The 17588-nt window shown below is 51.4% G+C and overlaps 1 protein-coding gene across 2 annotated transcripts; it reads left to right on the forward strand.

Annotated features, from left to right (window-relative positions):
• Nucleotides 1-5875: 5875 nt before the first annotated feature.
• On the forward strand, nt 5876-17468 carry DEDD (death effector domain containing). 2 transcript variants are annotated; one of them, XM_058701594.1, is made up of 6 exons: nt 5876-5988; nt 7816-7848; nt 14203-14591; nt 14797-14904; nt 15312-15458; nt 16285-17468. In XM_058701594.1, the coding sequence occupies exons 3-6, from the start codon at nt 14267-14269 to the stop codon at nt 16659-16661; spliced, it is 957 nt and encodes a 318-aa protein (XP_058557577.1). In that variant the 5' UTR covers nt 5876-5988; nt 7816-7848; nt 14203-14266; the 3' UTR covers nt 16662-17468. The 2 variants fall into 2 exon arrangements, with proteins under 2 accessions (XP_058557577.1, XP_058557576.1); XM_058701593.1 differs by lacking the exon at nt 5876-5988 and adding an exon at nt 6065-6147.
• The last annotated feature ends 120 nt before the right edge of the window (nt 17469-17588 follow it).

Raw genomic sequence — 17588 nt, forward strand, 5'->3', positions numbered from 1 at the left:
AGAGAGAGGGAGGGAGAGAATCCCAAGCAGGCTTTGCACTGTCAGCACAGAGTCTGATGTGGGGCTCGAACCCACAAAACTGTGAGATCATGACCTGAAACTGACAGTAGGACAACACTCAACCGGCTGAGCCACCCAGGCACCCTGATGGTATATCTTGCTTTCAGAAAAACATAGGTTTCCTGACAAGTTCCTTTAAACAGAGAATGGGCTAGAATATAGAAGCATTTTTATTTGACTGAACAACCAATCAACCAAAGAATTGATTCTCTAATTAGCTAGCCGGGGAGGCTGATTTAGCAGGGCCGTTTTGGGTCATGGCCTGTAGGATACCCAGTGGCTTAGAAAAAGTCATCCACATGGGGGCAGCAGAGAGCACTGGTAAAGAACCCCAGGGATTTCTGAAACCTGCTGAAAATTCTAACCCATAAATACTGGGTAACATTGATAGAGCACTTACCATGGGCTGGGTCCTATGCTAACAGTTCATATATGTTAACTTAATATAATCACTAAAACAATGACCTATGGGGTGGATGTTATATTTGCCCTTTTACAGAAGCTCAGAGAAGCGAAGGAACTTGCCCAAAGCCGTTATCAGTGAGTCAGAGCAGGGGAACGGGCAAAGGGAACAGGTTAAGGAGATTTTTACACAGGTCACTAGGATTCATGACTGATTGTGGTCCCATTCAGAAGCCAGGAGATACTGGAGTTCTAGCTAAGGGCTTATAGTTAGGTTTGAAGTTCAAATGAAACTAGGAGCTAACAAGATGTCTGGCTGAAAAAGAATAACATGAACAGATTGCAGTTAACAGACCCAAGAACTAGAGAGAACTGTCAGGTCCACAAGTCGCTGAAGGGCCAACATTCAAGAGTAAAGCCCAGGCAGGGACACAGGAATCGGAGTGGTCCCGCAAGAGTCAAGAGGATTTTTTTTTTTTTTTAATGTTTATTCATTTTTGAGAGAGAGAGACCGAGACAGTGAGTGCGTGCGCATCACGGGGCAGAGAGAGAGGGAGACACAGAATCGGAAGCAGGCTCCTGGCTCTGAGTTGTCAGCACAGAGCCCAGTGTGGGGCTCGATCCCATGAACCATGAGATCATGACCTAAGCTGAAGTCTGACGCTTAACTGAGTGAGCTGCCCAGGCACCCCAGAGTTTTGTTTTGTTTTCAAGTTTATTTATTTTGAGAGAGAGCACGGGCAGGGGAGGGACAGAGAGAGAGGGAGAGAGAGAATCCCAAAAAGGTTCTGCACTGTCAGCACAGGGCCCAAAGTGGGGCTCAGACTCAGGACTGCCCGAGTTCATGACCTGAACTGAAACCAAGAGTCGGATGCTTAACTGACGGAGCGACCCAGGTGCCCCAATTTCCCCAAATTTCTAGTGGAAACAAGGAGGGGGTAGAAAGGGATCATGAGGCAAGACACGAAGTTGTTGCTTTCACTGTAGAGGTGACGGAGAGGTTAAGCCAAGGGGGAAATGGTTTAGCTATGGCTAACACAAAACCTTAATGTGTTCGAAACACTTTTTCAGGTGACAGGTGTGACAGTGCCCGTTTCTACACGGGTCTCTCTGCTTTAGCTCGTGTTTTTACAGTTCATCTCAGGAAATCTGCTCAGCTCTGACGTGGCCATTACGATCTCTTCAACACCTATTACATCTCAAGGCTTCATGTCGAGAGAGTGAACTTCCAAGGCTCCCCAGACAAAACATTCCTACAGACGCAGCCACCGATGGATTGACTAGCTTAGGGACAGCCGGCCAGGCCCTGGGATTTGTAAAGCTCAGTTGCTAAGTTGAAGGGGAGCCCCAGCCCTCCCTTTCGTTTTCCATTCTGAGCTTAGAGGCACTGTGGTTTCTCCCCCGTAGGCTTCAATGGGCACACTGGACACCACACTATTGGAGAAGGCCGTCCTCAGCACGCCATTTCCTTTCTGAACCTCTCAATGCGGTTGCGCTAAGTTTGGAGAGGACGGGTGGGCTGATGGAGAGGAATTACTGCCATGACGTCCGCATCGCCAGCACGTCAAGCCACTTTCAGGATGTGGGTATGGAGAGAACGTGAGGTTAATTTTAGTAGTAGACCTGTTTTTCTTTTGGGGGGGACTTACGTATTTGGGGGCACCCCCCCCGACATCACAGCTACCTATGTCCTGATGAGTCTTCCTCGAGGGAAAGCGAGGGAGCAATCTATGAAGAAAATGAGGTGAGAGAGGAGGCTGTTTACAAAGGAGGAGTTCCCATGGGTTCAGGGGGGAAATGAGTGGGGTGGAAATTTTTGGCTTTTTCTAAGGGAGACCTCTTCCCTTCGACCTTCTTTTTTTGATAATGTTTATTTTATTTCTGAGAGAGAGAGAGAGACAGAGCATGAGGGGGAGAGGAAAAGAGAGAGAGGGAGACACAGGACTTAAGCAGGCTCCAGGCTCTGAACTGTCAGCACAGAGCCCGACGCGGGGCTCGAATTCACAGACTGCGGAGATCATGACCTGAGCCGAAGTCGGATGCTTAACCGACTGAGCCACCCAGGTGCCCCTCTTCTTCTTTTAATTTAATTTTATTTTCTATTTTATTTATTTTTGAGAGAGAGACAGAGCATGAGCAGGGGAGGGGCAGAGAGAGGGAGACACAGAATCCAAGGCAGGCTCCAGGCCTTGAGCTGTCAGCACAGAGCCCAACGCGGGGCTCGAACTCACATGACTGTGAGATCATGACCCAAGCCGAAGTCGGATGCCCAACTGGCTGAGCCACCCAGGCGCCCCACCCCATTCCTTTCAACCTTTTTAAAAAAAATTTTTTTTTTTACTTTTGAGACAGGGAGAGACAGAGCATGAACGGGGGAGGGTCAGAGAGAGGGAGACACAGAATCCGAAACAGGCTCCAGGCTCCGAGCTGTCAGCACAGAGCCCGACGCGGGGCTTGAACTCACGGACCGCGAGATCATGACCTGAGCCGAAGTTGGCGGCTTAACCGACGGAGCCATCCAGGCGCCCCAACACGGGTTTTTTCTTGAGGGCAGCTTCAGGGCCATGACAAGGAACGGGAGAGGCAGCAATGCTGACTGTGGAAACATGGGTGGTGTCAGAACTGGATTCTGAGATGGGACTAGCAGCCATGATACATAAGGGTGGAAAGCACAGGGATCAGATTCCACATATGTGGGGGAAGGTTCATGATCTGCATGTGACCTCTGTGCCAAGCTTCCAGAAAAAGTAGGTCTGGAACTAAAAGCACGTTTCCTGTTAGGTGCCTTCCTGAGGACATCTGACACTTTTAACAACTGTGATCCTCTTGAAACACTCACTCTCTTCCCTCCGATTCTATAACAGTTATCACCCCATTTCTACTCTTTCTCATTGGCTGTTCCTCTTCAAAGATTCTCCGAGGGCTCTTTTTCTACTTGGACTTTAAAAAAAAATTTTGGGGGGCGCCTGGGTGGCTCAGTCAGTTGAGCGTCCGATTTCGGCTCAGGTCATGATCTCGTGGTCCGTGAGTTCGAGCCCCGCGTCGGGCTCTGTGCTGACAGTTCAGAGCCTGGAGCCTGCTTCAGATTCTGTGTCTCCCCCTCTCTCTGCTTCTCCCCTGCTCATGCTCTGTCTCTGTGTCAAAAATAAATAAAAACATTTAAAAAAAATTTTTTTTTAAATAAAAAAAATAAATAAAAAATAAAAAAATTTTTTTAATGTTTATTTTTGAGAGAGAGAGCAAGCAGAGAAGGGAGACAGAGAGAGAGAGAGAGAGAGAGAGAGAGAGAGAGAGAGAGAATCAGAAGCAGGCTCCAGGCTCTGAGCCGGCAGCACAGAGCCCGATGTGGGGCTCGAACCCACGAACCGTGAGATCATGACCTGAGCTGAAGTCGGGCGCTTAACCAACTGAGCGATCCAGTGCCCCTCTACTTGTACCTTAAATGTTGGAATTCTCCCCAAAGCACTCTCCTTAGCCCTCTGCTGTTCTCTGGAGTTTACCCAAATCTACAGCTTCAGCTGCCACTGAAATGTTCGTAATTCCGAATTTCTGACCTATATATCACTAAAGTTTAAAAAAAAAAAAAGTAGTTTTCTGTAAAGACCACATATGTACATAGGAAAACAAATTCAAACAGTAAAGACGGATCTAAAATAAAAAGTATAAATTCCAGCCTTCTCAGGCCCACACTCTTCATGGTCAATTTTTTAATGCCTGTGTAAATGTGCTGTATGGATTCTTCTGGCATTGCTTTTTTCCCCCAGGTAGTAATTTCCATTTAATTTACTTCTACTATTAGATCTGTATATTCAATCGCCATTGGTAGTTCTGGCCTTCCCACAGGCAGCGAAAACTCCTTCCCTTTCTTTGGAATTCAGCCTCAGGCTACACTCGACTGCCAGCCCCTTTTTTTTTTTACAGACAACACCGTGAGAAAACGGTCTTTACAAACTGTCCCTTTCCAGTCGCTCAATTCAACTTATTCTGGTTCCTATCCCACCGCATCTCTGAAACAAGGTGCTTCAAAATTACTAAAGGCAATCTTGCAATACCCACTGGTCACAGTTTAGTCCACATTTACCTAATCTCTTACGTTTATCACTTTGACCAGGTTCCCTGATACTTCTCTGCTGGATTCCTTCTTCCCCTCGTCTGCCCCTTCTCAACGCCCCCCTTTCCTGTTCTCTTCCCTCATTTTTCAGACGCAGACATCCCTCCCCAGGCCGTCTTATCCACTTCCCCGGCTTCAACAACTATCTACGTTCACACGCTCGCTGGCGCGCACGCACACCTCAAACTTTTCTGTCGGGCTTCCAATCCACGTTACCGAATATTCAATTGTCTGATAGGCATCCCACAGGCACCGAAAACTCATTCTCTCCCCCCAAACAAAACAGAAAATGGCATCACTTTCCCCCAGTTGTCCGAGTCAGAGCACTGGGAAATAACCTCGGCCTCATCCCCATCTCCGATCTAGTTTTCTCCGCCTGCAGTCGCCCTTCTCTAGGGCGGACCACCCCCGTCTCCTGCCTGGGTAAAAAAACTTCCCAACTGGTCTCCTTGCCTCTAACTTCGTTCCCTCCTATCCATTCTCCCTACTGCAACCAGCGATCTTTAAAAAACGCAAACACAATTGTTCCCTTCTCGGCCAAGGCTCTTCGAATGAAATCACGGCCCTTCGGATAAAATCAACTAATTTACAAGGCTTTGCGCCATCGGCCCCTCCCATTCTCCCAGGCCTCCTCTGTTACCTCTCCTTTAACCCACAGGCTGCTGACAGCTCCAGAACGTATCCGGCCCCCCCAGCCCCAATTCCCACCAGTCCAAGGTTCGGCTCTGGCGACACTTCCTTCAGGAAGCGGGCGCTTAAAAGGCAAATGCTCAAAGAATGAAATCCGAGGGGGCATCCGAGCAGCGCTCTCGACTCCGGACTAAGGTTTACGGAAAGTCCGGATTTACCGGAAGTTCAGGGCAAAGGTCAAATCCCGATCGTGAACCTTTCCCGAAGTTCGCGGGGGCAGTCCGACCCTTGCTAGATTCCGCCCTCATGAGTCATGGCTGCTAGTCCCAGTCTTTCGATGGGTCTTGAAGTCGACACCGGCCGGCTCCGGCGCCGCCAACGTCCTCACACCCGAGAACGCAACCCGCACTCCCTCCTCGTGACGGCCCTGAAGCCGCCGTCGGGAAGAACTTGCGTTGCCCGCTTGCCCCAAAGCAAGATGGCTGCCAGTCTCTAGTCTCTCGACCCAAAGTGAAGCTATCCACGCCCCGGTTAATGCCGCTGCCAGGCTGCCCACACCTAGCATGGCCACCCCGGCTCATGCCTCACTATGGTCTCGAAGCCGCCGCTAACCGGCCGGGTTCCGGGAGGCGCTGCTCCGGACGCGGCCGCCCCCCCCTCCCCGCCTCCCCCGCGGCGGCGGCGGCGGCGGCGGCGGCGGCCGGAGCCCGGATGCGGCGGCGTGCGACGGCACGGGAGGGCGGCGCGGATGGATCCAACATGGCGGCGCCGAGCCTGAGCCGAGAGTGAGGCGGCGGGGCGGCGGGGTGGGGAGGGGGAGGCGAGCGGGACGGGGCGGGGCCGGGCGGGGCCGCGGAGGGCTAGGGGAAGGAAAGTGGAGGGGGAGGCGGAGGCGACGTCCAGCCCGAGAACCTCGAGAGAGGGAGGTGACGGGACGCTGCGAGGTGGGGGAGGGGAGCGGCCGAGGGGGCGTGCGGGGGAGGTGGCAACTGTGGGAGAGAGCAGGGGCGAGGCGGGGGATTGGGCGCGGGGAGGGGCGTAAACAAGGGCCGGGCCGGGCCCGGCCGGGGGTGCTGGCGCGGCCGAGGTGGGAGTGAGGCTGCGATCCCGCCGGATTGAGGGCGGTGGGCGCGGGAGGGAGCGGCCGAGGGTGCGGAGGGGAAGAGGCCGGTGGCATGTGGTGGGAGGGACTGGACTCTGGAGAGCGGTCTTGGGAGGGGGTGGGAAAGGGTGAGGAGGGGACTTCAGACGTGTGTGGGGGGGGGGGTTTTGAAAGTGTGAAATTGGAGGTGGGAGGGGGAAGGGCCTAGGGGAGCATTTGGGTGGAAAAGGAGAGCGCGGAGATTGGGGGGAATGGAGAGCGTGGCGGTGTGACGAGGTAATGGGGAAAGTGAGAGACTAAGAGGAAAGTTTGGGAGGAAGGGGAATGGGCTGGGAGATAGGACAGTGGAGCTGCACGGGGGATAGAGGTTGGGGGTTTCCCTTTCCCCGTGGAAAGGAAGAGCGAGCAGAGTTAAGCAGCCTCAGTTGCAACCAATTCTAATTGCCAGGCCTTTAGCTTTTAATAGGGTGGGAAGGGCAGAAGGGAATGGTTTGGAGAAATGGGGAATTGGGAGAATTAGGGAATTTGGAGAACGGATGAGGGTTCAACTGGATTTGCTTTCCAGAGGCTCCCTGACTTACTGTTCCCTTGTTTTTCCTGGTCAGGGAAAGAAGGGAGAACGGGGAAGCCGGTGTCACCGCCACCGAAGTGTAGAAGGAGTAAAGGACTTTTCTAGTTTCTAGCAATTAGCAGTGTAAGAATGGGGAAACAGCCATGCTGGTTTGGAGCCCTACATGCCAGGGTGGAGGCTCTGGAAGTCTGAGAAAGGGAACAGAAAACAGGATGGCATCTGGGCAGCCTGGATAATTAAATGATTGCTTTAGTTTCCAGACTTTTTTTTTTTCTTTTCTTTTTTTTTTTTTTTTTTTCTGTTTAAGTGCTGAGAGGGAGGGGTCAGCGTTCACATATAGGAAAGGTTCCCTGGTGAAATGTAGTTGTATCAGGGAGCCCGGCCTCAGTGGATATTTTGTTTTCACTGTGTGCAAAGGGAAAGGGTGAAGACAGAATTTGGAGGCTAGGTCTGGTCTGATAAGCGAAGGGATAGAAAGTGCCTTCTTTGGCTGTAATCATTTCCCTGTCTCCAGTTCTCCCTAAAGTTGAAAGTCAGTGTTAAAATGTAACAAAAATGTAACGAAAGACGTGGGTCTCATAAGGCATTGAGGAGTCAGGTGAGAAGGTATCAGAGGATGATTGGTTTTCCCGCAAGTTGTCGAATTTGGGACCTTTCTTGCCATGAGCCACCCAGGCTGGAAATTCTGGGAGTTGGTATTGTTTCGTGAATTGGCCAGTAGAGCGTTAGGGAGGCCTGGGGACTTGGTTGGGAGTGAGTTCTCCCCTTTAGCTCACAGTGGATCATTTTAATCGAAATGGCTTTAGGTGTGTCTGTGTATTTTTGGAACTGGGACTGACTAATTCTTTGGGCCTTTGATGTTTCAAAATCATGCTTGAAAATTGACTCTTTCCCCCTCATTTGTTTTTGTTTTGCTGCTGGCTTCCAACCTTGTGCTAGGAAGAGACCTGGGAAAATAAGTTTCTTGCAAAGGTAAGTCTGGAACTTTTTATGGTTTTTTTGTTTGTTTGTTTTTTGGTGGTTTTTTTTTTTTTTTTTTTTTTGAACAATGGAAGGGGATGGGAATGGCAAGAGAAATGCATTGGGGTTGAGCCCAGTAAGGGGTTCAAGGCCAGGGAACGTGTGTTTTCACCTACCTAGCTGAGTGCATAAGACCTGTTGCAGTCACTGTGTCTCTGGATAACTGGAAATTGGTAGGAGGAAAAGGAGAGCAGAAATCAGGTGTGTGGGGGCAAGCCCCCAGCTTTGGTTTGTCATTATCTAGTCTTCTTGGCGAGCTCTGAGAGACACATTTTTTTTTTTTTTTTAACATACGGAACTGGTGCCCTTGTACAGTGTCTCTGAGTGTTACTCTTGGAGGGCTGCTGAAGCACCTCACCTTTGTCTTTTCGTTGTTCAGGGTTCCTGGAATCTTCCTTTTGAAAACATACTGTGTAATTCTGACTTCCAGATATTTGGCTACACTTTCCCTATCCCACCAGCAGGAAAGCTCTTTCTGCCCTCTTCAGGCTTCTCCGTGCTGTTTTCATTCCAACTTTCTAGACCTCACTCTTTTAGTTCTTCCACATGACTTTCGTCCCCCAGGGCTTCGGAGAGAGCCAAATACCTCTAGTCCTACGAAAATACAGATGTCATCCTGGTTGCGATGATACCAGAGTTGCGTCTTCCTTTCAAGAGATCGTTCTTTTTTGTTTCCTCCACGTGACTGTCCTCTAAGGGCTTCTGAGAGAGCCAAGTACCTCAAAAAATACGGATGTCATTCCTGGTTGGGATGAGACTAGTGTTTGCTTGGAAGTAGAAACCAGATAGACAATTCTGTAGGTATATAGGCACGGTCTGTTGGCCCTGGGCTGGCTTGGGCCTCCCTAAAGAAAACAAACTAGCAAAAAACTACAACTTCAGGAAATGCGGCGGTTCCTCGGAATAAAGAATTATTCTTGGGGAACTGTAGTGGGGGGACCCCTGTTAGGTTCTCACGTGGACTCAAAGCAGCCCGCGGGATCAGGACTCTCGTTGAGCGGAGTGTTTGGTCCGTTTCTTGTTATCTGGCAATATTTCAGATACCGGGACTCAGAAGTTCTCTTAATTCTGTTGTTTAGAGGGGGTACGTTCTCCTCACGACTCTGGTCTCTCTGGGATCTCTGTATAATTTAAGCTGTGTTCCCAAGCTTCACTGCCACAGAAAGCTGAGTATATTTTGGTTTAAGAGGAAGTTGGGCATGTTCTTTCAGCACTGAAGTTAGATCGATTCTTGGAACCCCATCTGGATTGCTAACTGAGTGAACTCACCATCCCAGATGATAATTAAGTGGGGTGGGGGGGGTGCGTATTAGCTTGCCCGTCAGCCTCCTGACAGTTCTCTCAAGGACACGGCCTTGGGAAACTCTAGCCTCTTCTACATTTTGCTTCATAGAATAAGCAGGATGTCTGATCAGCAGTCAAATAAGGAAGGGTCTGCAACTCTAGGTTCAGGACTTGAAAGGTGGCTGTGAGGCCTAAGGGCAGGATCCTTTTTGTTTGTCTTGCACAGGATGGCATTTCTCTTATCTTCGTAGAGATCCAGATTGAACTAGGTCACATTCGACCTCCTGGGATGGGGCCGAAGAGAGTGTAGGCCCACCGCTTGCTGCTCACCTGAATGGCAGCCGCAGGTGTTAGAGAAGCCAGGGTTGGAGTGGGTGGGACTCCTTCGGGTTCGTTGGACTTATGAGTTTATAGTCTGTGTCTGACCGGCTTTGCTTTTCTTCTGAAATACTGTTCGATGGGTTTGGGTCAGAGGGACCCAATGGCTTCCGTCTCTAGATCTAGGGGGGACGGTGACATACTGTCTCTCTTCTTTGGCCCCTTCGTGTCATGGTCCATCGAGAACAGGGTTTCTCATCCTCAGCATTATTGACATTTGGGGCTGGATAATTCTTTGTTGTGGGGGCTCTTCTAGGCATTCTAAGATGTTTAGAGACATCCGTGGCCTCTACTCACTGCATGCCACTGGCACAGTCCTTTACCCCTTCCAGTCATAACAGTCTGAAATGTCTCCAGACATCGCCAGATGTCCGGGGGGGGGGGAGGGGGCAGCGTCCTCCGTGGTTGAGAACCACTGACCTAGAAGCGCTGATAATTCCTGGCACTTTGAATGATCCAGCCTGGGGTCTAGGACTTAAGGTGGCTGTTTCTTCCCTCCTATCTAGGGAGTTAACCCTCAGAGGACTGAGGTCTATTACAGAATTGCATCCATTGATATATAATAATTAGGACCATAATGCTTTCCTGCATTTTGCCTCATTTTCCAGGGGCGAGGTATGTAGGGACCATATTTCTTCATTTCCGGGGACTTAAAGTCAGAACAGTTTGAATTAGGGAGCTCTCTAGCAACCTGCTCTTAGGATTGGTTGAATGTGAAACCTGCCCATCTGCTTTTTCTGAGATCCTCATAATCAGCAGCTGGCCAAGAGGAACAGGTGGGACAGGGAACAGGGAGACGCCTAAGGAGGCTCGGTTTTCTCATGTTGCCTGCTATGAGCAAGGAGTTACTTTCCTTCAGCACCCCCCCCCACCCCGCCCCCATTTGTACCCAGTAAGTACAACAGGTGAGAGGAAGATACAGAGAAAACTACCCTGTAGTTGGGTAGCTGTTTTCCCAGCTGTTCCCATGCTCAGCAGGCGAGTGGGGGGTGGGGGGCATCTGGGCTCTCCTAAGTAGCTGTGAGCCATATTTCTTGTCTGTATATCAAACCCATGTTTGGGGGCTAAGTGAGTGCGGGATGGAGCTCCCCTTTTCTTATGGGTATGAGTCTTTGCTTCCCTTTTAGGTTCTTGGGAAGGGAGGATTGGGTTCACTTGCTCTGCAGTTTTCTAAGACCCCATCACCTTGGCTCTTTGGAAGTGGCTCATTTTATTCTCGCTCTTTTAAACTTTATTTATTTTGTGAGAGAGAGCATACACACACACACACACTGTGAGCAGGGGAGAGGCAGAGAGAATCCCAAGCAGGTTCCATCCTGTCAGCGCAGAGCCTGACCCAGGGCTTGATCAAACCGTGAGATCATGACCTGACCTGAAGTCCAGAGTCGGACGGTCACTTAACCGACTGAGCCACCCTGGCGTGCCTTATTCTCTTTTGTAACTTAGCCTCAGTGTCTCGGTGTATAAAACGGGACCACCAATCTTCTTGTTTAGTAGGGTGCCGTGGTATGGGTAGTTCCACACAGCGTAGGGGAGGCTATGGCTAGCTAGAATGTATGCGTGGTAACCAGGGTGTGTGTATCTGTTTTTTGTTTTTTTGTTTTTAATTTTTGAATTTATTTTTGAGAGAGAGAGACACAGAGTGCAATTGGGAGGAGGTAGAGAGAGAAGGAGACACAGAATCCGAAGCAGGCTCCAGGCTCCGAGCTGTCAGCACAGAGCCCGACGTGGGGCTCGACCTCACGAACTGCAAGCTCTTGACCTGAACCGAAGTCAGACGCTCAACCGACTGAGCCACCCAGGCGCCCCTGTGTGGGTTTGTTTCTTAATTGATGCTGCTTTTGATGATCTCTTGGAGACTGAGCTCGGTGCAGTAGGTTGTGAGTACTGTGTACCAACCTCTATTCATTGCTAGGCGCTGAGAATATAAAGGTGAATGTGACTTAGTCCATTGTCACGAGTTGCTTAAGATGGGCTGGGGTGATAAATACACAAATGGGGTTTAAAAGAAATACGCATGACGTTCCATAGGAGCACAGAAGAGGATTACGTATCCCAGCATGGAGGTGTGGAGAAGGAATTTGAAGATGGCATCTGAGCTGACCCGCAAAGGACGAGTAGGAGTTAGCTGTGTGAAAAAGAGGAGTGGTATAGGGGGGTAGGGTACAGAGAAGGGAGAGGGGCACTCGGGCAATGGCAGTAGCCTGAAGAAAGGGACAGAGAAATGAGCTGCCTGCTGTATGTGAGTTATAAACAAACCGATAACGGTAGAGAATCAAAAGTGGGTTATGAGGTTGAAAAGGTAGGCAGGGCCTGATCTCAGAAGGCTTGGCGTGTTGTGTGAGGAGTCTGGAGTGTTCTAGGTAAGGAGGGGGCTGTAGATAGGTCTTGAGCAGAAAAGTGATGTGGTCAGTTGCGCATTTTATTTTTAAAAATGTGGGTTTCTTTTAATGTTTTTATTTATTTTTGAGACAGAGCGTGAGCAGAGGAGGGGCAGAGAGAGAGGGAGAAGACACAATCTGAAGCAGGCTCCAGGCTCTGAGCTGTCAGCACAGAACCTGATGCAGGGCTCGAACTCACGGACTGTGAGATCATGACCTGAGCTGAAGTTGGATGTCTAACCGACTGAGCCACCTAGGCACCCCCCAAAAAATGTTTTTTTTAACGTTTATGTTTGAGAGAGAGAGAGAGAGACAGAGCATGAGTGGGAGAGAGGCAGAGAGAAACAGAGACACAGAATCCAAAGCAGGTTCCAGGCTCTGAGCTGTCCGCATGAGCCTGACACAGGGCTCAAACTCACAGACTGCAAGATCATGACCTGAGCTGAAATCGGACGCTTAACCAACTGAGCCACCCAGGCGCTCCTCAGTTGTGCGTTTTAGATAGCGAATTCAGCTGGATATGAGGGATGGACTTAGGTGGGTTAAGATTGGTGGGCAGGGGAGCCCTCGAGAGGCTGTTGCCATAGTCCAAGTGAGGGATCATCAGGACCTGAAGCAGGGCGGTGGAGGTGATTGGAGACGTATTTAGAAGTGGCTTCAATAGGAATATATAATGGATCAGGTGATTGGAGCTGTGGTTTGGTGGAACAGTATTGGGCGGCACGTGTGTGTGACAAGTGTGGATGTGGAAGCCTGTGGACTTCAGGCTTGGTCACAGGTCATTGACATTACCCAGCTTGATGCTGAAACTTGGTGAGCCAAACACTGAATTATGGGGGCGCCTGGGGGTCCCAGTCGGGTGAGCATCTGACTCGATTTTGGCTCAGGTCACGATCACGACTGTGAGATTAAACCCCGCGTCAGGCTCTTTGCTGAGCGTGGAGCCTGCTTGGGATTCTCTGTCTCCCTCTCTGCCCCTCTCCTCGTTCTCTCTCTCTCGTGCTCTCTCTCTTCCAAAATAAATAAATATTTAAAAAAAAACCCACAAATGCCAAATTATAGAACGAGTGTCGGCTGCTGTGGGTCATTGCGAGGGGGTGGGGAAATGACAACCACGAGGAAGGAGTAGAAGGGGCATATATCCAAATGGTGCGTGAACATCATTGGTGAGTTCACCTGGCATAGGAGGGTCACGAGCGTGCTCAACGTAGTAATGTTCGTTGATGTAAATCCATGAGTTTGGGTGAACATTATTGGTTAGCCTCCTGTGCAGTTAGGCTTTTGAACTTGGTTGGATTGCAGGAAGTATGAGGATAAGGTTGGGGGAGGGGGTGGCTCTGGGCTGCAGAGGTCAGGGGTGCTTATCTCTTTGAAATCTCTTTCACAATCATCGCCCCAGCAGTTTCACATGTATTTTCTAATTGGATTCTTAACAAGTCTGAGGAGTAGCTTCTTTCCTTCATGTTTTGTAGATGGGGGACAGTGCGACTTTGAAGTGAGGTGACTTGCCTGAAGTCACACAGCTACACAGCTAGCTTGTTAATGATACGGGCAGAATGAAAACTAGGTCTTACCTAAAGATTTTCAGTTTCCCTACTGTCCGTCTGTAGGTTTGTCTCCTGCAGCTTCCATGTTAGTTAAGGGCGAATTCTTGGGGCGCCTGGGTGGCTCAGTGGGTTAAGCATCTGACGTCAGCTCTGGTCACGATCTCACAGTTTGTGAGTTCGAGCCCCGTGTCGGGCTCTGTGCTGACAGCTCAGAGCCCGGAGCCTGCTTCGGATTCTGTGTCTCCCTCTCTCTCTGACCCTCCTTGGCTCACACTCTGTCTCTCTCTCTCAAAAACAAATAAACATTAAAAAAAGAAAGTGAATTCTCTACTTTTCTCGGGATTGCCTACCTTTCAGAGGTGAGATGGTTGGGGGAAGGAGGGAGAGCACAAAGGGACCGAAAGCAGTATTTGGGGGGCAGGGGAAGAATCGGGGTACCCTCTAACGGCAATTCCTGCTGAGTCTGCAGCCTTAGGTTGCATATAACACTCTCAGGGATCGCGACCCTGTTTCTCCAGTAGGGTCCGGACTTCAGGTAACAGCTGTTGGATGTGGAGAGCTCTGGGCTTTATTTTGCAGTAATCACTTTTTAAAACGTGATAAACCCTCGGTGTTGCCGCGCGCCAGGCACAGCGTTAGGCCCTGGGGGTGCGGGAGCGAACAAGACCAGTTCTTCCACCGGGTGGCTCACAGGCTCTGTTTCGTCGTCCCTACAGCGTAGCGGGGCCCGCGGCCGCCCAGCGGGGACTCTGGACCGCGCCGCGCACCTGAGCCCCCGGCATGGCGGGCCTGAAGCGGCGGGCCGGCCAGGTGTGGCCCGAAGAACGCGGCGAGCAGGAGCACGGGCTCTATAGCCTGCACCGCATGTTTGACATCGTGGGCGCCCACCTGACACACAGGGACGTGCGCGTCCTTTCCTTCCTCTTTGTCGATGTCATCGATGACCACGAGCGTGGCCTCATCCGAAACGGACGTGACTTCTTGCTGGCGTTGGAGCGCCAGGGCCGCTGTGATGAGAGTAACTTCCGCCAGGTGCTGCAGCTGCTGCGTATCATCACTCGCCACGACCTGCTGCCCTACGTCACCCTCAAGAGGAGACGGGCCGGTGAGGGTGCACGAGGGGCCAGACCGCGGGGCCCGGGGACCAGGGGTGGGAGGCCTGGAGCCGGCAGCACAGGAGCCTGGTGGGGAGGAGTCGGTGACCCTGGGGGCTACCGAGGAGGAGTTAGGAGGCCCGTGGGAGGGTTGGACGGGGGGGGGGGGGGCGGGGGGGTGCATCTTTTCCTGAAGGACCCCCTCCCCTCCTGTAGTGTGCCCCGATCTTGTAGACAAGTATCTGGAGGAGACGTCAATTCGCTACGTGACCCCCAGAGCCCTCAGCGATCCAGAACCGAGGCCTCCCCAATCCCCTAAAACAGGTAAGAAGATAGGAACTCCTCTGAATTTTCCTGGCTGGCTCGGTCAGCGGAGCATGCACTCTTGACCTTGGGGTTGTGAGGTCAAGCCCCATTTTGGGAATAGCGCTCACTTAAAAAAAAAAAGAAGAAGACCCTCAACTCGCCATTTTTCCAGCCTCGCCAGCCTGCATGAAAGGGCACTGGGTCTCTCTCACCCCCGCTCCCCCAGCATCTAGCCCTATAAAAATTAGGTGAGGTGTTAGTGCTTCACCTGCGTCCTGTGATTGTCCCCACATCGTGCGTCCTCTTTTCAGGTCCCGTAGGCTTTTAGTGCTAAGTCTTAAGTGATTCCTTCCTCATTCCAAGAGATTGGTTTGTATTTCTCCTTTTCCCCTACTGTGTTTTTTCCCCTTTTCCCCTCTGGCCAGTGCCTCCCCACTATCCTGTGGTGTGCTGCCCCACGTCGGGCCCTCAGATGTGTAGCAAGCGGCCAGCTCGAGGGAGAGCCACACTCGGGAGCCAGCGAAAACGCCGGAAGTCAGTAACACCAGATCCCAAGGAAAAGCAGACATGTGGTGAGGAAGTTTAAGGGTTCTGGAGGTGGAGCAGATGGGAGGGGGAAATAGAAGTGCTGAGACCCCGGGCAGTTTACGCTGTTTAGTGCCAGGCTCGCATTGAATGGGTGAATGATTTAGTGGGATTGAACGGCCTCATCTGTGGGGAGAGAATTCCTCTGTCTTTGTGGCAGAGTCCAATTCACGTCTTTCTAGTTAATAGGAGATCAAAGGGATGCTGTTACAACATCCTTATTGTAGGATGGACCAAGTTTTGATCGAATACTGAAATGAACTCGTGTGCCTGCGGGCGCCTGGGTGGCTTAGTCGGTTAAGCCTTGGACTTCGGCTCAGGTCATGATCTCAAGGTTCATGGGTTTGAGCCCCGGCGTCGGGCTCTGTGCTGACAGCTTAGAGCCTGGAGCCTGCTTTGAGTTCTGTGTGTGTGTGTGTGTGTGTGTGTGTGTCTGTCTGTCTCTCTCTGCCCCTCCCCCGCTCACGCTCTTTCTCTCTCAAAAATAAATAAAGCATTTAAAAAATATATTAAAAACAAAATGAAAACAATTAAATGAACTTGTGCCTGTTAGGAACATACTGCCTAGAAGCAGGGTGCTCCTCGTGAGGGATGGCGGTGATCTGGCCTGGGCCTGGCCCGTTTAAAGGAAACTCGTGTGTTCGGGCGAGGATTTCAGAGGTGCTTGGGAAAGGACTGGTCCCGGGGGGGAGAGGCAGGAAAGCCGTCAGGTGACGCTCCCAGCTTTGCTCCTCCGCCGGTCTTCCAGCCTCTCGAGCCCGCTTGTCCGCGCCCCCTCCGCAACGGCTTGTGCGTGTCTTCTCTTCCCCACAGACATCAGACTGCGGGTTCGGGCCGAATACTGCCAGCACGAGACCGCCCTGCAAGGCAACGTGTTCTCGAACAAGCAGGACCCACTGGAGCGGCAGTTCGAGCGCTTCAACCAGGCCAACACCATCCTCAAGTCCCGGGACCTGGGCTCCATCATCTGCGACATCAAGTTCTCCGAGCTCACCTACCTCGACGCCTTCTGGCGCGACTACATCAACGGCTCGCTACTAGAGGCGCTCAAAGGTGTCTTTATCACAGACTCCCTCAAGCAGGCTGTGGGCCACGAAGCCATCAAGCTGCTGGTGAATGTGGACGAGGAGGACTACGAGCTGGGCCGGCAGAAACTGCTGAGGAACTTGATGCTGCAGGCACTGCCCTGACCTTTCCCCTCTCACCTCTCACCTCTCGGGGGACTGCTCCCCCCGCCCACCTCTGGAGCTCACATACCGTTCTGGGGTTTGTTCTCTACCCTTCCGACCAATCACACCCCTGCCTTTTTTTTTTTTTTTTTAAAGGAAAAGACAAAGGAAAATGGAAGCGGTGTTCCCCACCCCTCCCTGCACCCACGTGCCTGGGCTTCCCCTCTGTTTCCCTTTCCCACGTCCCCTCCTGATGTGCGTCTACAGCCACCTTGCCACTGAGCCGTAAGACAAACGTAGAGGGAGAAGCAAAGTCCATAGAACATAGTCTTTGTAGGGGATCGAAGTGAACACTGCTTCCGGGTGCATTGCGGGGTCATCAGTACTTCTGGCTTTCTGAGGGCTCTTAAATTTTGTCTGCAAAAACCAAAGGGCTGAGTGAGGGAGCTGTGTGGAAGGTGGGACTCTGAAGCGTATTTTGGAAACTAATCACCACCCTCTCCCAAATTATAGAATTTTTAAAAAACAAAGAAGCTGTGGCCCTCTCCACTCTCTGCCGGCCTCTGGTGCTGCTCCTCTCTGCCTCGTTTTCCTCCATTCCATGGCTTGAAACCTCTGCCTGGTGTGGCGCCTTCCTTTTCCCCCCTTTGGTCAAACCCTCCGAAAGGGAGTCTGAGGTAAGAGGACTAGGGCAGCCTAGTTCCCTGCTCCCGCACAGGGCGGATGGCAAAGGGGTTGCTGATAAAAATACACTCCCCCTGGAAAGGGGAAGGGGGAGTGTGAGACTTCCCTTCCATGTTCAAGTGAAAATAAATCATGTACCCTGCAGCCCTTTCCCCTTTGCTTTCTTCTGGCTTGGGCGAAGAGCAGTCTAGGTGAAAGCGAAGTCATTCAGTACCCACCCCTCTCTCCTTTTCCCTCCCCCCCTCTCTACCCCACTCCCACGCT

This window comes from Neofelis nebulosa, chromosome 15 (genome assembly GCF_028018385.1).
Source record: "Neofelis nebulosa isolate mNeoNeb1 chromosome 15, mNeoNeb1.pri, whole genome shotgun sequence".
In the NCBI taxonomy this organism is placed as follows: domain Eukaryota; kingdom Metazoa; phylum Chordata; class Mammalia; order Carnivora; family Felidae; genus Neofelis; species Neofelis nebulosa.